This window comes from Leptodactylus fuscus, chromosome 3 (genome assembly GCF_031893055.1).
Source record: "Leptodactylus fuscus isolate aLepFus1 chromosome 3, aLepFus1.hap2, whole genome shotgun sequence".
Lineage (NCBI taxonomy): Eukaryota > Metazoa > Chordata > Amphibia > Anura > Leptodactylidae > Leptodactylus > Leptodactylus fuscus.
Genome location: NC_134267.1, coordinates 23,194,588 through 23,216,698, shown reverse-complemented (window position 1 = coordinate 23,216,698; position 22,111 = coordinate 23,194,588). Strand labels below are relative to the sequence as shown.

General features: G+C 41.5%; 1 protein-coding gene across 1 annotated transcript; it reads left to right on the top strand.

Annotated features, from left to right (window-relative positions):
- The first annotated feature begins 20,893 nt into the window (after positions 1 to 20,893).
- Positions 20,894 to 21,700, top strand: LOC142198453 (ankyrin repeat domain-containing protein 9-like). The gene has a single exon (XM_075269489.1). It carries the CDS (start codon positions 20,894 to 20,896, stop codon positions 21,698 to 21,700), a length of 807 nt encoding a protein of 268 aa, XP_075125590.1.
- The last annotated feature ends 411 nt before the right edge of the window (positions 21,701 to 22,111 follow it).

The following is a 22,111-nucleotide window of genomic DNA, read 5'->3' as shown; positions in this document are numbered from 1 at the left end:
TCTAAGGTCGGACCTGAATGGAGACTGGTGTGGAGCGATCTTAGACTCCGCCTCCTCCAGCAGAGCCAGCGCTGATTGGTCGAATTCCATACTCTGGCCAATCATCGCTGGCCAATGCATTCCTATGGATTCCTATATCCACACTCGGCTCTGCTACATCTGATGTGCCGGTCAGCCCATCTGATATAGCAGAGCCGAGTGTGCACACTCGGCTCTGCTATATCAGATGGGCTGACCGGCACACTCGGCTCTGCTACATCTGATGGGCTGACCGGCTGGTGTGGAGCGATCTTAGACTCCGCCTCCTCCAGCAGAGCCAGCGCTGATTGGTCGAATTCTGTACTCTGGCCAATCAGCGCTGGCCAATGCATTCCTATGGGGAAAAGTTAGCTTGCGAAAATCGCAAGCTGACAGGGATTTCCATGAAATAAAGTGACTTTTATGCCCCTAGACATGCTTCCCCTGCTGTCCCAGTGTCATTCCAGGGTGTTGGTATCATTTCCTGGGGTGTCATAGTGGACTTGGTGACCCTCCAGACACGGATTTGGGTTTCCCCCTTAACGAGTATATGTTCCCCATAGACTATAATGGGGTTCGAAACCCGTTCCAACACTCGAACAGTGAGCGGCTGTTCGAATCGAATTTCAAACCTCGAACATTTTAGTGTTCGCTCATCTCTATTTATTTATTGGTCGGTCCTAAGAACTCTCCCCGATGTCTGTATTTACTCACCACGTTCCGCTTCCTTGCAGATCAGTTCGGAGTCCCTTTGGCCGGTGAGAAAACTGAGGGCTCCGCATTATGCCTCTCCTTCCTGGGAATCTTGATTGATACTGACCGGATGGTACTCCAGCTCCTGCAGGACAAACTCCACAGGTTAAAACAGGACATAGACGTGTGTCTGACATCAAAGAAAGTTCTATTGGACCGGTTGCAGTCGCTACTGGGACAATTGACCTTTGCATGCAGAATATTTCCCATGAGCAGGGTTTTCTCAGGGCGTTTGGCCATGGCCACTGCTGGGAAAAAAAATACCTCACCACTATGTCCGAATAACCAAAGTCCTGCAGGATGATTTGAAAGTCTGGAAATCCTTTCTGAATGACTATGCAGGTATATCATGCTTCCCAGAGAAGGAGTTGTCCAATTCGGACCTCCAGCTTTTCACCGACGTGGCTGGCTCAGCAGGTTATGGTGCAGTGTTCGTTGAGCATTGGTCAGCGGCCCCATGGCCACAGGATTGAATAATGGGTGGTGCAACAAAGAACATGACGCTGCTGGAGCTATCCCCAATAGTGGTATCGCTAGAATTATGGAGGTCAGCCATGACTAACAAGCGCATTTTGTTTTGGTGCGACGAGAGTGTGGTCATGGCTATTGACCATTTGTCTCCCAGCTCCCTTCCAGTCCTAGCTCTGTCAAGACACCTAGTCCTACGCTGCCTAACATAGTGTTTAAAGCGATGTTTCTGGTGTTGACAACATTGTCGCTGACTCTCTTTCTCGTTTCCAGTGGGAACGCTTCAGGGATTACCATCCGAAGACAGAGTTGGTGGGCTCTCCATGCCCGTCCTTCCTATGGGACATGGCGCTCCGGAACTGACATGATTGCTGAGCAAGCCACGAGAAATCGTGAAAAGAGTGGTTATCATTTTGCTCCCCAGACAGAGCAATGGATATAGAAGGTTGTAGGGTTTTAACTTATGATTACGTGGCCAGGCTAGCATCAAGGCAAGGCACCTGTCCAGCGTGGCCTTGGGCTAAAATTGATGGGCCTCTCTGATCTGACTATGGAGTTCCCACTTCAGCTGATACTAAAGGGGCCAAAGAAGGCAAGAAAAAGGAATGATCACTGACGTCCGGTATCATTCCTCCTATTGTGGCGCCTGGTAGGAGCCGCCGAGACGGTCTACACAACACCATACAAAGCAGTCCTTATGTCCTGCGCCTTTGATTTAGCCTTTTTTGGAGCACTGAGGGTCGGGGAGCTAGTAGTGAGATCACGACTCGCAGCAACAGGTTTATGAGCAGGGGACATAGTTATCCTCCCTGAATCGCTTAGGCTTAGGGTCCGCCTGTCCAGGACCAACATATGACAAGGGACAAGGGACGTGGTTATACGAGAGCAAAGCTGAGCGGTCCGATGTGCCCAGTCAAAACAGTTAAGAACTACACAGCGTCCCAACCAGCCACCAGCCAGTTTTTAGTCCACAAAGTTGGTTCCCCCTTAACAAAGTTTGAGTTTGAAACGTTGTTCAAAAGGTGCCTGACAATTACCGGGTTACCGTCGGCGGAGTTTGGTACCCATTCCTTCCGCATTAGTGCCGTGACGGCAGCAGAATCGGCAGGTCTGGTGGAGGAGGAGGTAAAAAGCATCGGCCGATGGCGTTACAACTGCTATAGACACTATGTTAAGCCCAGTTTAATTGTAAGTTAAAAAATAATAATTTACCCTAAGAAGCGAATCCCGATACCAGTATGTACCGACTCGCACACCCTCTTTATGCCTCAATGCCATGGTCGTTATGCTTCGCTTTCTTTCTCATATTGTCGTTACAGGGGCTTACACTGAGATCCAGTGACATATAGAAGGACGTTGGCCCCCTTTCTCAGCCATGCAGAGGGCCATCGACGTGCCCCACTGGAGACAAATCCAATGCGTGCTCACCAAGAGGTGGCTGGCACTCGGGACACACACACACCACAACGTTCTCTGAGGAGGAAGGTAGAGGGGTTGATGCTTATGCAGTGGCTGATCCAGACTTTGTGGGGCCCTGGGCAATTGACTTTGCCGGGGCCCTATTTACCGGGGGGTCTGAGGGGTTAAGGCGTTTTTTTAACTAGTGATGCTAGGTTCACACTAGCGCCCGGAGTCCGTTCTGAGCTTTCAGAACGCTGTCAGACCGGGCCCAGCCGTGAGCGCCGGTGAGCATTTTATACTCTCTACTGCGAAACTGTTTTTTTAAACCGGACACAGAGTACTGCATGTCCGACTCTGTGTCCGGTTTAAAAAAAACGGTTTTGCGGCGGAGAGCACAAAACGCTCACCGGCGATCACGGCCGGACACCTTTCTAACCCATACCTCCCAACTTTTGAAGATTAGAAAGAGGGACAAAATGTGCAGCGCGAGTAGCGTGCCGTGGCAAACTTAGCTCTGCCACTTTTATCTTGACCCATTCTCATTCATTTTTCGTGTGCCCACACAGTATAATCCTCCTACAGTCATCCATAAATTATATGTTCCCCCTCCATCTCTCCCCCAGTTTCATATACACTCTTCATCTGCGCCTAGTTTCATGTCCCCCCTCCATCTCTGCCCCCAGTTTCATGTCCCCCCCTCCAACTCTGTCCCCAGTTTCATGTCCCTTCGTTTCTGCCCAGTTTCATGCCATTCTCCCCCCCTTCATCTGCCCCAGTGTCATGCCGTCCCCCCCCTTCATCTGCCCAGTTTCATGGCCCCTCGTCTATGCCCAGTTTCATGCCATTCTCCCCCCTTCATCTGCCCCAGTGTCATGCCGTTCTCCCCCCCTTCATCTGCCCCAGTGTCATGCCTTTCTCCCCCCCTTCATCTGCCCCAGTGTCATGCCGTTCTCCCCCCCTTCATCTGCCCCAGTGTCATGCCGTTCTCCCCCCCTTCATCTGCCCCAGTGTCATGCCTTTCTCCCCCCCTTCATCTGCCCCAGTGTCATGCCGTTCTCCCCCCCTTCATCTGCCCCAGTGTCATGCCGTTCTCCCCCCCTTCATCTGCCCCAGGGTCATGCCGTTCTCCCCCCCCCGCTTCATCTACCCCAGTGTCATGCCGTTCTCCCCCCCTTCATCTGCCCCAGTGTCATGCCGTTCTTCCCCCCCCCCATCTGCCCAGTTTCATGGCCCCTCGTCTATGCCCAGTTTCATGCCATTCTCCCCCCTTCATCTGCCCCAGTGTCATGCCGTTCTCCCCCCCTTCATCTGCCCCAGTGTCATGCCTTTCTCCCCCCCTTCATCTGCCCCAGTGTCATGCCGTTCTCCCCCCCCTTCATCTGCCCCAGTGTCATGCCGTTCTCCCCCCCTTCATCTGCCCCAGGGTCATGCCGTTCTCCCCCCCCCGCTTCATCTACCCCAGTGTCATGCCGTTCTCCCCCCCTTCATCTGCCCCAGTGTCATGCCGTTCTTCCCCCCCCCCCCCATCTGCCCCAGTGTCATGGGCCCCCTACATTATGTTCAACCTTAATGTTTAACACAAACACTTACACTTACCTTCTCTCCCCCGCCGCTCTCTTCGTTGTCACTCATACACATAGTTGTAGGCGCGATGTGACGTCATCACATCGAGCCTACAAATGCCGGAGCGCAGCGCTAAAGCAGGAGCTGTAGGACGCCATGAGCTGAAATCGGGACACGCCGACAGGGACCGTTTTGTTAGGTCCGGGCCGCGCCCCGGGGCCCGGCTCGCCCGGCCCTGGATCCGCCCCTGTGCTTATGTGAAATATATATGGGAAATACGTATATGCAATAAAGCTGTGGCCGACCCCAACCATCCAAAAGTTGACTTGTCTGTAATTATGGTGAAAGGTCACACATGGGCTTGGTGGAGGGGAAGGGTGTATGTCCATGGTGAGGACAGTCAATAAGGCTGTGACTGACTATTGTTAGGCGCAGATAGATGAGATCATTTATATGCACACAACAGGCAGTTACTTAACTGGAAGGTCAGATAATTTATCTTTAAGACCCCTCCACAGCTCCTCCTCCATCCTGATACTGTTGTGTATACACAATGGGGGGTAAGGAATGTAAAGTTCTGGTCACTCCTTGTGTCCCCTGTGAAACCATTGTGTGAAATAATTGGGGCAAGATCACAAGAGGGTTTACTGTGTGCAAAACAAATTGTACTTTGTAATGGAATCATCAATATCCTGTGCAATGTGCAATGAAGCTGGAAAAAATTCCAAATGAGGTGGAATTGGAAAAAAACCCGCATTTGTGGCAATTTCATATGCATTTATTGGGCCTTGGCCTTATACTGTATAATATTTGTAATGTTTGATATCTCATGAAAAAAAAAAATGGAAATCTTTGCAAAATAGAATAAAAAATTGTGAACCTGTAACTTTTTTATACTTATGTGCATGGAGCTGGATGCTGCGGTTTTTTTTATGTGGGACAAGATGGTGTTTTGATTGATACCATTTTAGGGAAGTTCTGATGGTTTGATTTTTATTGTTTTTATTCCATTTTTTATAGGACGTAAAGTGTTGAAATAACATTCACTTGGCCATTTTGATTTCTTCCCCGCTACGACGTTCACTGTGTGGGAGAAATATTTTTATATTTTAATGGGGTCTGTGCACTTTAGCTGCTGTGGTTGCGTTAATTTGTAGCATCTAAAATGTTAACAGCAGCTGTTAGTGGTGGGTGCTGGATGTGTGTAAGGGGGCTTACAATAATGTACAGCAGCACGGAATTAATATAATAATGTACAGCACCATGGAATTAATATAATAATGTACAGCACCGTGGAATTAATATAGTAATGTACAGGACTGTGGAATTAATATAATGTACAAAGCACCATGGAATTAATATAATAATGTACAGCATCATGGAATTAATATAATAATGTACAGCACCATGGAATTAATGTAATAATGTACAGCATCATGGAATTAATATAATAATGTACAGGGTACAATGGAATTAATATAATAATGTACAGCACCATGGAATTAATATAATAATGTACAGCATCATGGAATTAATATAATAATGTACAGAGCACTGTGGAATTAATATAATATTGTACAGCACCATGGAATTAATATAATAATGTACAGGGTGCAAGGGAATTAATATAATAATGTACAGCACCATGGAATTAATATAATATTTCACAGAGCACTATGGAATTAATATAATAATGTACAGCACCATGGAATTAATATAATAATGTACAGCACCATGGAATTAATATAATAATGTACAGAGCACTGTGGAATTAATATAATAATGTACAGCACCATGGAATTAATATAATAATGTACAGCAGCATGGAATTAATATAATAATGTACAGGGTACAATGGAATTAATATAATAATGTACAGCACCATGGAATTAATATAATAATTCACAGAGCACTATGGAATTAATATAATAATGTACAGAGCACTGTGGAATTAATATAATAATGTACAGCACCATGGAATTAATATAATAATGTACAGCACCATGGAATTAATATAATAATGTACAGGGTACAATGGAATTAATATAATAATGTACAGCACCATGGAATTAATATAATAATGTACAGCACCATGGAATTAATATAATAATTCACAGAGCACTATGGAATTAATATAATAATGTACAGCACCATGGAATTAATATAATAATGTACAGCACCATGGAATTAATATAATAATGTACAGAGCACTGTGGAATTAATATAATAATGTACAGCACCATGGAATTAATATAATAATGTACAGCACCATGGAATTAATATAATAATGTACAGGGTACAATGGAATTAATATAATAATGTACAGCACCATGGAATTAATATAATAATGTACAGCACCATGGAATTAATATAATAATGTACAGAGCACTGTGGAATTAATATAATAATGTACAGCACCATGGAATTAATATAATAATTCACAGAGCACTATGGAATTAATATAATAATGTACAGCACCATGGAATTAATATAATAATGTACAGCATGGTGCCGGTTGCCATTCTTCCCCCTTCATCTGCCCCAGTATCATGTCGTTCTCCCCCCTTCATCTGCCCCAGTGTCATGCCGTTCTCCCCCATTTAATCTGCCCCAGTGTCATGCCGTTCCCCCCCTTCATCTGCCGCAGTGTCATGCCGTTCTCCCCCCCTTCATCTGCCCCAGTGTCATGCTGTTCTCCCCCCCATCTGCCCCAGTGTCATGCCGTTCTCCCCCCTTCATCTGCCCCAGTGTCATGCTGTTCTCCCCCCCTCTATCTGCCCCAGTGTCATGCTTTTCTCCCCCCCTTCATCTGCCCCAGTGTCATGCCATTCTCCCCCCCCCGCTTCATCTGCCCCAGTGTCATGCCGTCCCCCCCCCCCCATCTGCCCCAGTGTCATGGGCCCCTACATTATGTTCAACCTTAATGTTTAACACAAACACTTACATTTACCTTCTCTCCCCCGCCGCTCTCTTCGTTGTCACTCATACACATAGTTGTAGGCGTGATGTGACGTCATCACATCGAGCCTACAAATGCCGGAGCGCAGCGCTAAAGCAGGAGCTGTAGGACGCCATGAGCTGAAATCGGGACACGCCGACAGGGACCATTTTGTTAGGTCCGGGCCGCGCCACGGGGCCCGGCTCTGGATCCGCCCCTGTGCTTATGTGAAATATATATGGGAAATACGTATATGCAATAAAGCTGTGGCCAACCCCAACCATCCAAAAGTTGACTTGTCTGTAATTATGGTGAAAGGTCATACACGGGCTTGGTGGAGGGGAAGGGTGTATGTCCATGGTGAGAACAGTCAATAAGGCTGGACATAAGTCCATTCCAGTAACTGACTATTGTTAGGCGCAGGTAGATGAGATCATTTATATGCGCACAACAGGCAGTTACTTAACTGGAGGGTCAGATATTTTATCTTTAAGACCCCTCCACAGCTCCTCCTCCATCCTGATACTGCTGTGTACACACAATGGGGGGGTAAGGAATGTAAAGTTCTGGTCACTCCTTGTGTCCCCTGTGATACCATTGCGTGAAATAATTGGGGCAAGATCACAAGAGGGTTTACTGTGTGCAAAACAAACTGTACTTTGTAATGGAATCATCAATATCCTGTGCAATGTGCAATGAAGCTGGAAAAAATTCCAAATGAGGTGGAATTGGAAAAAAATCGCATTTGTGCCAATTTCTTATGGGTTTAATTTTTATGGTACTCACTATGTGGTAAAAATCAGATGTTACCTGTATTCTGCTGGTCAGGACAATCATGGTGATAACAAATTTAGGCTAAGGCCCCACGGGACAACACGCAGCTATAAAGCGCTGCGGGGAAACCCCGCGGCAGGAACACATTGTGGTTCTTCCCGCAGCGTTTTAAACAGAAAGTTCGTTGAGTTTTCCTCCACGGACTTTCTATTACAATTATACCTATGGGGAAGCCGCTGGCGTTTCCGTAGATATAATTGACATGCTGCGATTTCCAAAACCGCACCAATTTTAAAAATCGCGGCGTGTCTGCGCTGTGGTTTTTAACGCACAGTGGGCATGGGATTCGCAAGAATCCCATCTACGTTACAGTTACTGTAAAATGCCACGATTTTTCCTGCGGCGTGTCCGCTGTGGGTAGATCACAGCATTTCCGGCCCATGGGCCTTGGCCTTATACTGTATAATATTTGTAATGTTTGATATCTCATGAAAAAAAAAAAATGGAAATCTTTGCAAAATAGAATAAAAAATTGTGAACCTGTAACTTTTTTATACTTATGTGCATGGAGCTGGATGCTGCGGTTTTTTTTATGTGGGACAAGATGGTGTTTTGATTGATACCATTTTAGGGAAGTTCTGATGGTTTGATTTTTATTGTTTTTATTCCATTTTTTATAGGACGTAAAGTGTTGAAATAACATTCACTTGGCCATTTTGATTTCTTCCCCGCTACGACGTTCACTGTGTGGGAGAAATATTTTTATATTTTAATGGGGTCTGTGCACTTTAGCTGCTGTGGTTGCGTTAATTTGTAGCATCTAAAATGTTAACAGCAGCTGTTAGTGGTGGGTGCTGGATGTGTGTAAGGGGGCTTACAATAATGTACAGCAGCACGGAATTAATATAATAATGTACAGCACCATGGAATTAATATAATAATGTACAGCACCGTGGAATTAATATAATGTACAAAGCACTATGGAATTAATATAATAATGTACAGCACAGTGAAATTAATATAATAATGTACGGAGCACCATGGAATTAATATAATAATGTACAGCATCATGGAATTAATATAATAATGTACAGCATCATGGAATTAATATAATAATGTACAGCACCATGGAATTAATGTAATAATGTACAGCACCATGGAATTAATATAATAATTCACAGAGCACTATGGAATTAATATAATAATGTACAGCACCATGGAATTAATGTAATAATGTACAGCACCATGGAATTAATATAATAATGTACAGCACCATGGAATTAATATAATAATTCACAGAGCACTATGGAATTAATATAATAATGTACAGCACCATGAAATTAATATAATAATGTACAGCATGGTGCCGGTTGCCATTCTTCCCCCTTCATCTGCCCCAGTGTCATGCCGTTCTCCCCCATTTCATCTGCCCCAGTGTCATGCCGTTCCCCCCCTTCATCTGCCGCAGTGTCATGCCGTTCCCCCCCTTCATCTGCCCCAGTGTCATGCCATTCTCCCCCCCTTCATCTGCCCCAGTGTCATGCCGTTCTCCCCCCTTCATCTGCCCCAGTGTCATGCCGTTCTCCCCCCTTCATCTGCCCCAGTGTCATGCTGTTCTCCCCCCCTCTATCTGCCCCAGTGTCATGCTTTTCTCCCCCCCTTCATCTGCCCCAGTGTCATGCCGTCCTCCCCCCCCATCTGCCCCAGTGTCATGGGCCCCTACATTATGTTCAACCTTAATGTTTAACACAAACACTTACATTTACCTTCTCTCCCCCACCGCTCTCTTCGTTGTCACTCATACACATAGTTGTAGGCGCGATGTGACGTCATCACATCGAGCCTACAAATGCCGGAGCGCAGCGCTAAAGCAGGAGCTGTAGGACGCCATGAGCTGAAATCGGGACACGCCGACAGGGACCATTTTGTTAGGTCCGGGCCGCGCCACGGGGCCCGGCTCGCCCGGCCCTGGATCCGCCCCTGTGCTTATGTGAAATATATATGGGAAATACGTATATGCAATAAAGCTGTGGCCAACCCCAACCATCCAAAAGTTGACTTGTCTGTAATTATGGTGAAAGGTCACACATGGGCTTGGTGGAGGGGAAGGGTGTATGTTCATCGTGAGAACAGTCAATAAGGCTGGACATAAGTCCATTCCAGTAACTGACTATTGTTAGGCGCAGGTAGATGAGATCATTTATATGCGCACAACAGGCAGTTACTTAACTGGAGGGTCAGATATTTTATCTTTAAGACCCCTCCACAGCTCCTCCTCCATCCTGATACTGTTGTGTATACACAATGGGGGGTAAGGAATGTAAAGTTCTGGTCACTCCTTGTGTCCCCTGTGATACCATTGTGTGAAATAATTGGGGCAAGATCACAAGAGGGTTTACTGTGTGCAAAACAAATTGTACTTTGTAATGGAATCATCAATATCCTGTGCAATGTGCAATGAAGCTGGAAAAAATTCCAAATGAGGTGGAATTGGAAAAAAAAACCCGCATTTGTGGCAATTTCATATGCATTTATTGGGCTTTGGCCTTATACTGTATAATATTTGTAATGTTTGATATCTCATGAAAAAAAAAATGGAAATCTTTGCAAAATAGAATAAAAAATTGTGAACCTGTAACTTTTTTATACTTATGTGCATGGAGCTGGATGCTGCGGTTTTTTTATGTGGGACAAGATGGTGTTTTGATTGATACCATTTTAGGGAAGTTCTGATGGTTTGATTTTTATTGTTTTTATTCCATTTTTTATAGGACGTAAAGTGTTGAAATAACATTCGCTTGGCCATTTTGATTTCTTCCCCGCTACGACGTTCACTGTGTGGGAGAAATATTTTTATATTTTAATGGGGTCTGTGCACTTTAGCTGCTGTGGTTGCGTTAATTTGTAGCATCTAAAATGTTAACAGCAGCTGTTAGTGGTGGGTGCTGGATGTGTGTAAGGGGGCTTACAATAATGTACAGCAGCACGGAATTAATATAATAATGTACAGCACCATGGAATTAATATAATAATGTACAGCACCGTGGAATTAATATAATAATGTACAGGACTGTGGAATTAATATAATGTACAAAGCACTATGGAATTAATATAATAATGCATAGAGCACCGTGGAATTAATATAATAATGTACAGCATCATGGAATTAATATAATAATGCACAGCATCATGGAATTAATATAATAATGTACAGAACTATGGAATTAATATAAAAATGTCCAGCACCGTGGAATTAATATAATAATGTACAACACCATAGAATTAATATAATAATGTACAGCAGTATGGAATTAATATAATAATGTACAGCACTGTGGAATTAATATAATAATGCACAGAGCACCATGGAATAAATATAATAATGTAAAGCACCATGGAATTAATATAATAATATTCAGAACCATAGAATTAATATAAAAATGTACAGAGCACCATGGAATATAATAATATGCAGCACCATGGAATTAATAAAATAATGCACAGAGCACCATGGAATTAATATAATAATGTACAGCACTATGGAATTAATATAATAATGTACAGAGCACTATGAAATTAATATAATAATGTACAGAACACCGTGGAATTAATATAATAATGTACAGCACCATGAAATTAATATAATAATGTACAGAGCACCATGGAATTAATATAATAATGTACAGCGCCAAGGAATTAATATATTAATGTACAGAGCACCGTGGAATTAATATAATAATGTACAGCACCATGGAATTAATATAACAATGTAAAGCACCGTGGAATTAACATAGTAATGTACAGTACAATGGAATTAATATAATGTACAGCACCATGGAATTAATATAACAATGTACAGCACCATGGAATTAATATAATAATGCACAGAGCACCATGGAAATAATATAATAATGTACAGCACCATGGAATTAAAATAATAATGTAAAGCACCATGGAATTAATATAATAATATGCAGCACCATGGAATTAATATAATAATGTACAGCACCATGGAATTAATATAATAATATACAGCAACATGGAATTAATATAAAAATGTACAGCAACATGGAATTAATATAATAATGTACAGAGCACCATAGAATTAATATAATAATGTACAGCAACATGGAATTAATATAAAAATGTACAGAGCACCATGGAATTAATATAATAATGTACAGCACCATGGAATTAATATAATATTGTACAGCACCATGGAATTAATATAATAATGTACAAAGCACTATGGAATTAATATAATAATGTACAAAGCACTATGGAATTAATATAATAATGTACAGAGCACTGTGGAATTAATCTAATAATGTACAGCACCATGGAATTAATATAATAATTCACAGAGCACTATGGAATTAATATAATAATGTACAGTACCATGGAATTAATATAATAATGTACAGAGCACTGTGGAATTAATATAATAATGTACAGCACCATGGAATTAATATAATAATGTACAGCACCATGGAATTAATATAATAATGTACAGCACCATGGAATTAATATAATAATGTACAGCACTATGGAATTAATATAATAATGTACAGCACTATGGAATTAATATAATAATGTACAAAGCACTATGGAATTAATATAATAATGTACAGCACCATGGAATTAATATAATAATTTGCAGCACCATGAAATTAATATAATAATGTACAGAGCACCATGGAATTAATAAAATAATAATATTGTACACCAGGAATTAAAAATAAATAATAATAATAATAATAATATACTCGAGTATAAGCCGAATTTTTAAGCACGCCCTCAGTTTCTACTCGAAGGGGGGGTGGTCTATGACCAGCCACAATAGTAATGTATAGAATCTCCCATAAAATAGTGGAAAAAAAAGAAGCTTTAAAAAATATAATAAAAAATAAGATACGGTATACAGTCCTATGAAAAAGTTTGGGCACCCCTATTAATCTTAATCATTTTTAGTTCTAAATATTTTGGTATTTGCAACAGCCATTTCAGTTTGATATATCTAATAACTGATGGACACAGTAATATTTCAGGATTGAAATGAGGTTTATTGTACTAACAGAAAATGTGCAATATGCATTAAACCAAAATTTGACCGGTGCAAAAGTATGGGCACCTCAACAGAAAAGTGACATTAATATTTAGTAGATCCTCCTTTTGCAAAGATAACAGCCTCTAGTCGCTTCCTGTAGATTTTAATCAGTTCCTGGATCCTGGATAAAGGTATTTTGGACAAACAATTCAAGTTCAGTTAAGTTAGATGGTCGCCGAGCATGGACAGCCCGCTTCAAATCATCCCACAGATGTTCAATGATATTCAGGTCTGGGGACTGGGATGGCCATTCCAGAACATTGTAATTGTTCCTCTGCATGAATGCCTGAGGATTTGGAGCGGTGTTTTGGATCATTGTCTTGCTGAAATATCCATCCCCGGCGTAACTTCAACTTCGTCACTGATTCTTGAACATTATTCTCAAGAATCTGCTGATACTGAGTGGAATCCATGCGACCCTCAACTTTAACAAGATTCCCGATGCCGGCATTGGCCACACAGCCCCAAAGCATGATGGAACCTCCACCAAATTTTACAGTGGGTAGCATGTGTTTTTCTTGGAATGCTGTTTCTTTTTGGACGCCATGCATAACGCCTTTTTTTTATAACCAAACAACTCAATTTTTGTTTCCAAAATGAAGCTGCCTTGTCCAAATGTGCTTTTTCATACCTCAGGCAACTCTATTTGTGGCGTACGTGCAGAAACGGCTTCTTTCTCATCACTCTCCCATACAGCTTCTATTTGTGCAAAGTGCGCTGTATAGTTGAGCAAGATAGTATATTATAGTATATTATAGAGTATAGTAGCAAGATGATGCTGCAGCTCTTTGGAGGTGGTCTGTGGATTGTCCTTGACTGTTCTCACCATTCTTCTTCTCTGCCTTTCTGATATTTTTCTTGGCCTGCCACTTCTGGGCTTAACAAGAACTGTCCCTGTGGTCTTCCATTTCCTTACTATGTTCCTCACAGTGGAAACTGACAGGTTAAATCTCTGAGACAACTTTTTGTATGCTTCCCCTGAACAACTATGTTGAACAATCTTTGTTTTCAGATCATTTGAGAGTTGTTTTGAGTAGCCCATGATGCCACTCTTCAGAGGAGATTCAAATAGGAGAACAACTTGCAATTGGCCACCTTAAATACCTTTTCTTATGATTGGATACATCTGGTTATGAAGGTCAAAGCTCACTGAGGTTACAAAACCAATTTTGTGCTTCAGTAAGTCAGTAAAAAGTAGTTAGGGGAATTCAAATCAATAAAATGATAAGGGTGCCCATACTCTCGCACCGGTCAAATTTTGGTTTAATGCATATTGCACATTTTCTGTTAGTACAATAAACCTCATTTCAATCCTGAAATATTACTGTGTCCATCAGTTATTAGATATATCAAACTGAAATGGCTGTTGCAAACACCAAAATATTTAGAACAAAAAATGATTAAGATTAATAGGGGTGCCCAAACTTTTTCATAGGACTGTATACTCGAGTATAAGCCGAGTTTTTCAGCTTATCCCTTTGTCCAAAAATGCCCGCTCTACATACCTATAAATATATTTTTCCTGTACGGTAAATGCAGTAGCTGGAAAAAAAAGTTGTCTAACTGCCCCTTCCCTGAGACTGAGTTTTTTTTCCTCCCACTTGGAATTCAACCTGACTACATCCAGGCTAAGTATAGGGGATCTGCAGTGCAAATACCCTATATTCAGCCAGACTGAATTCCAAGTGGGGGAAAAAAAAAATAAACAGTCCTCAAGCTCAGGGAAGGGGCACACCAAAACACCCCCTCCCCTTCCTCAGCGTCTACTGCACCCAAAAACTCCGTCCATTTTAATTTTTTAAATATTCCAGTAGCTGCTGCATCCCCCCCCCTCCCCCAGGCTTATACTCGAGAATAAGTTTTCCCAGTTTTTTGTGGCAAAATTAGGGGGGTCGGCTTATACTCGGGTCGGCTTATACTTGAGTATATACGGTAAATAAAAGTTCTAAATCACTCCTTTCCCTAGAATTCATATAAAAGTAGAAAATTACTGTGAAACACATACACATTAGGTTACACTGTGTGTGTAAGTGCCCGGTCTACTGAATATAGGGGATCTGCAGTGCTCCTGTTCCTTTGGGAAGGGGTTAATAGGAGCACTGCAGATACACTATATTCAGCCAGGCTGAATTCCAAGTGGGGGGGGAACAGTCCTCAAGCTCAGGGAAGGGGCAGACAGACAACCAAAACACCCCCTCCCCATTCCCAGCACCCAGCAACTACTGCACCCAAAAAACATTTTAATTATTGAAATTTTCCAGTAGCTGCTGCATTTCCCCCCAGGCTTATACTCGAGTCAATAAGTTTTCCCAGTTTTTTGTGGTAAAATTAGGGGGGTCAGCTTATATTCGGGTTGGCTTATACTCGAGTATATACGGTAGTAATAATAATAATAATTATTATTATTATTATTATTATTATTATAAGGATGTGTTGTCTATTCATGTTCACACAGCTGTAATACTCAGGTAACTGCTCTCTACATTACAGTTGTAAGTCCCATTTTATAAAGACATTTATGTAAGGGTTAACAACCTATGGCATCTGAAGCCCCTCATCCGGTATTTTTTTATTTTTATTTAAAGGGATATGCTATGAAATGAGATGTACTTGGGAAATCTGAGCTCTCCAAGTACAAGGATCACCTAAGATAAGATCTTGCAAGACCTGAGTCCATTGAAGGAACTGCCTATTGTTAGGCGCATATAAATGGCTCATCTATAAGGAAGATCAGATATTTTATCTTTAATAAAGAAAGACCCTTCCCCTACCTCCTCCCCCATCCTGATACTGCTGTGTATCTCACAATAGGGCCAACTCCTTGTGCCCAGTGTAACACCATTGTGTGAAATAATTGGGCTGTAGGACAAGAGCTTTATAGAGAGGCTCCTTTTCTTATGTAGGGACTTCACTCTCTTTGCATTTACAATGGTAGCCACCACCTTAGACATTTATGTGACTATTAGGTCTGGGGATTAGATGGGGGGTCTCAAGGAAAGGTTAAAGTTTATTAATAAATGTATACTACAGAACACATCAGTAGTGGCTTCAGTGAATGGATAACACTAGGTTCACACTTGTGTTGGGTTTTCCATTCTTTGGGTTCATTTGGGGACCCAAAAAACAGAAACCCAATCTGTTTAAAAGGCAGTTAACTATGATAACCCATGGACCCCGTAGACTATAATGGGGTCCACTGGGTTTCCGCCCAAGAAATGCAAAGAGAAAAGTGCTGCTTGAATTTTTCAATCTCCGAACAGTCATCGAGCGCAGATGTGAACCTATCCTTAATATGCTAGTACTAAAAACATATATTAGTAACATTAGTAGCTAATCCATGAAATGTATCAAAACTATTATACAACACAAAAGTAAACAGGAACAAAGAAAAAGGAAGTTAAATAGATATATACACATAATATAAAAAAATAAATATAGATATCCAATTTACTTAAACAATTACACATTTATAGAAAATGCAAATGAATCAATAACTCCATCTCCTATTAAATATGATAAATATACCAACAGTAGACATGGAAAATGCTGGCAAGTTTAGTTTTTTTTGTGTTGGACAAGTTTGGTACAAACCACAGCTTAAACTGTCTTAAATCATAGTATATAACACTGTCAGGACTCCTAGGACTATATCTATAATACATAGTGTATGACACTGTCAGGACTCCTAGGACTATATCTATAATACATAGTGTATAACACTGTCAGGAGGGCTCCTAGGACTATATATCTATAATACATAGTGTATGACACTGTCAGGAGGGCTCCTAGGACTATATATCTATAATACATAGTGTATGACACTGTCAGGACTCCTAGGACTATATCTATAATACATAGTGTATAACACTGTCAGGAGGGCTCCTAGGACTATATCTATAATACATAGTGTATGACACTGTCAGGACTCCTAGGACTATATATCTATAATACATAGTGTATGACACTGTCAGGAGGGCTCCTAGGACTATATATCTATAATACATAGTGTATGACACTGTCAGGAGGGCTCCTAGGACTATATATCTATAATACATAGTGTATAACACTGTCAGGGCTCCTAGGACTATATATCTATAAAACATAGTGTATGATACTGTCAGGGCTCCTAGGACTGTATATCTATAATACATAGTGTATGACACTGTCAGGGCTCATAGGACTATATATCTATAATACATAGTGTATGACACTGTCAGGACTCCTAGGACTATATATCTATAATACATAGTGTATGACACTGTCAGGGCTCCTAGGACTATATATCTATAATACATAGTGTATGACACTGTCAGGGCTCCTAGGACTATATCTATAATACATAGTGTATGACACTGTCAGGGCTCCTAGGACTATATATCTATAATGCATAGTGTATGACCCTGTCAGGGCTCCTAGGACTATATATCTATAATACATAGTGTATGACACTGTCAGGACTCCTAGGACTATATATCTATAATACATAGTGTATGACACTGTCAGGGCTCCTAGGACTATATATCTATAAAACATAGTGTATGACCCTGTCAGGGCTCCTAGGACTATATATCTATAATACATAGTGTATGACACTGTCAGGACTCCTAGGACTATATATCTATAATAAATAGTGTATAACACTGTCAGGAGGGCTCCTAGGACTATATCTATAATACATAGTGTATGACACTGTCAGGGCTCCTAGGACTATATATCTATAAAACATAGTGTATGACACTGTCAGGACTCCTAGGACTATATATCTATAATACATAGTGTATGACACTGTCAGGGCTCCTAGGACTATATATCTATAAAACATAGTGTATGACCCTGTCAGGGCTCCTAGGACTATATATCTATAATACATAGTGTATGACACTGTCAGGACTCCTAGGACTATATATCTATAATACATAGTGTATGACACTGTCAGGGCTCCTAGGACTATATATCTATAATACATAGTGTATAACACTGTCAGGGCTCCTAGGACTATATATCTATAAAACATAGTGTATGATACTGTCAGGGCTCCTAGGACTGTATATCTATAATACATAGTGTATGACACTGTCAGGGCTCATAGGACTATATATATCTAGAATACATAGTGTATGACACTGTCAGGGCTCCTAGGACTATATCTATAATACATAGTGTATGACACTGTCAGGACTCCTAGGACTATATATCTATAATACATAGTGTATGACACTGTCAGGGCTCCTAGGACTAGATATCTATAATACATAGTGTATGACACTGTCAGGGCTCCTAGGACTATATCTATAATACATAGTGTATGACACTGTCAGGAGGGCTCCTAGGACTATATATAATACATAGTGTATGACCCTGTCAGGGCTCCTAGGACTATATATCTATAATACATAGTGTATGACACTGTCAGGACTCCTAGGACTATATATCTATAATACATAGTGTATGACACTGTCAGGGCTCCTAGGACTATATATCTATAAAACATAGTGTATGACCCTGTCAGGGCTCCTAGGACTATATATCTATAATACATAGTGTATGACACTGTCAGGACTCCTAGGACTATATATCTATAATAAATAGTGTATAACACTGTCAGGAGGGCTCCTAGGACTATATCTATAATACATAGTGTATGACACTGTCAGGACTCCTAGGACTATATATCTTTAATACATAGTGTATAACACTGTCAGGAGGGCTCCTAGGACTATATATAATACATAGTGTATGACACTGTCAGGACTCCTAGGACTATATATCTATAATACATAGTGTATGACACTGTCAGGGCTCCTAGGACTATATATCTATAATACATAGTGTACGACACTGTCAGGGCTCCTAGGACTATATATCTATAATACATAGTGTATAACACTGTCAGGGCTCCTAGGACTATATATCTATAATACATAGTGTATAACACTGTCAGGGCTCCTAGGCTCTAGGGACTTGGTAAATATTGAGAAAGTTGAGACAAGAGACAGTTCTCATATCCAAGAATACCCTCCCTGCTATTTCACCACACTCATATCTTTCCTATTCCACAACCTCAAACAGCTATCCAATGCGTTCTTCTCCCTTTTGCCTCCCATATACAGTAAATTATCTCATCTATATGTGCCTAACAATAGGCAGTTACTGGAATGGACTTAGGTCCTACAAGATCTTATCTCAGGTGATCCTTCTATGGGGAGATCTCAGCTTTCTCAAGTTTCTCTGGGTGGACTCTATTATATTAATTCCATGGTGCTCTGGACATTATTATATTAATTTAATGGCTCTGAACATTATTATATTAATTCCATGGTACTGGACATTAATATATTAATTCCATAGTGCTGTACATTTAAGGGGGTGTTCACACTCGCGCCCATGTCGGCCCAGTGTGGCTCTGACAGGTCTCCGTACTATTCCCTGAAAAACTGGACAAGGGACGGTTTCCCTGCAGTCAGTTTTAAAACCCATTAATATGAATGGGTTTTACAAGCAAACCGCTGGTGCCCATATGCTGCCTTTTCACCTGGAAACTGGTTTTTTTTTGGGCTGGACACAAAGTCCTTCATATCTGACTTTGTGCCCGGCCAAAAAGATCAGTTTCCAGGCAGAGAAGCTGCGTACGGACACCGGCGCTTTGCTTGTAAAACCCATTCACATTAATGGGTTTGAAAACTGACCGCCGGGAAGCCATCTCTTGTCCAGTTTTTCAGGGAATAGGATGGAGGCCCGTCAGAGTGACACGAGGTGGACATGGGCACAAGTGTGAACACCCCCTTGAATGTACAGCAGTATGGAATTAATATATTAATGTCCAGTACCATGGAATTAATATAATAATTTTCAAAGCCATTAAATTAATATAATAATGTCCAGAGCACCATGGAATTAATATAATAGAGTCCACCCAGAGATACTTGAGAAAGCTGAGATCTCCCCATAGAAGGATCACCTGAGATAAGATCTTGTAGGACCTAAGTCCATTCCAGTAACTGCCTATTGTTAGGCGCATGTAGATGAGATCATTTATATGCGCACTACAGGCAGTTACTTACCTGGAGGGTCAGATATTTTATCTTTAAGAAAAGTTTGCTTCTATTAGGTATAAAGTGGTTGGACATCTTGGATATGGACGTCCTCTACACGACCAACTCCAACTGTAATATTTTGGTCCCTACAATCGGCCCAATGACACAATTCCTTATTTTGACGTCTCCCTCATTTCCCCTTATCTAAGCTGGTCCTTCTTCAACTCTACCTGATATAAAATGACCCCTTAATCTCTACCCCTCCAAATTTCAAAACTTCTGATCTGACAACTATGGTCCATGTATTCCTAGCCTCAATGTCCTGTATGACTAGATTATGGAGGTCTACGACCACCCCTCTATCCCAGAGAAACTACATGAAATCCACCATCACTATATCAAGGACATCTTGGGGCCACTTGTCAGGGCCATGTACTTCAATGTAAGCAGAATTGGGTCCCTTGGGTTAGGGATTGTAGATTAAAATTTTCACTTTTACATTAATTTTTGGGAAGCTGTCTCCCCCCACTACATTGTATCAGCAGTACAAAGCTTTATCTTATTGAGTTCTGGGGACAGGTTTTCAGGATCCAACATTCTTTGATCTTCAAAGATCCCTTTAAAAACCAATTCCTGATGGGACCCTGTGAAGAGCTGCCATGTGCAAATCAATGGGGAGGCCTTGACAAGTTTTGCATTATTTGGGGAGGGGGAAGTGATCTGCACAATCCATTGTTCTGACAAACCAGTTAGACCACAGATACTGATGTCCTGTGTATATATATATGGAGTCCAGTAGGACACACCACATAACCTGAGGTCTACTCTGGATGAAAGATGGACTACAACCCTGTGTCCTTTTGGTTCCCTCGCGCTGTGGAAAACCAGGAGCCGGTCTGGAAACTAGAGGAGCTCAGGGCTGAAAAATGTTTTGAATGGGAACCAGAGCCGGAGGACCAGTACTACACCCCATCCAATGCCCTGAAATATGCCATCATGTATGACCACATAGCCTATGCCCGGTACCTATTGAGTCACTTCCCGGAAGAATCAATCAATGTGCCGGTCCAGAAAGGTAACCACCAGGCATATTCTTACCACCTGGGCCTGGCTATAATGCATGATCGCCGGGAGATCCTCAACTTGATCTTGGAGGCCGGGCAGAAAGTCCATTGCGGATCCTACGTAAACCTGGAGCATTATTTCGCTCCAGGGGATGGAAACACAGCCTTGCATCTGGCCTGCAATCTTCTTAAAGGTGACCTGGTGCTTATTCTTTTAACCCATGGGGCAACATCGATCCCAAATAAATATGGACAAACCCCCATGGACATGATATTGACCCGAATAGCCAGCGCGGGTGATAATATGAAACTTAAGATCAGGTGTTTGGACCATCTCCTCCTCTTTGAACCTCTCATAACTTTAGAGACGAGACGGACCTTGGAGGAGAATCACGAAGACTGGGCAGCCATAATGGGTGAGGACGTGCTTGCCTATCTGCTGGGGAAGAGGCCGGCGCCATTGGCGATGACATCAATGAGGAGGATTCTGCAGCAGCTGCCACCATTGAACATTGTGAGATGCCTACAACAGCTCCAGATCCCTCATATTGTCAGAAACAGCTTCTCACTTGGACATTAAAGGACATGAAACAGCTGATCTGTGGGGGGAGGGGAGGTGTAAATATTGGTACATTGTGCAATTTTTGTTTTAAAAGGAATATTTTGCTATTTTTATATATTTATTTATTTATTATATTTATATTTATTTTTATGTATTTGTTATATTTATTTTTATGTATTTATTAAAACCAGATGAAATTTATCACTTTTATTCTACTGTTTTTATTTACTGTTTTAAATTTTGCTAATTTTTTTTTTTCTGGTATTTTCTGTCCATGATTATGGGGGCGGCCATCTTTGTCTGAGCTTCTCTGAAGTTCACTAGGGTGAATTTAGCATTTGGTGATCTGCCTTACACCTGCGCACAATGATCTCCTCCATCAGATCTCCCCTGACCTGGAGCAGAGGAAACATGGGGGGAGGGGAGAGT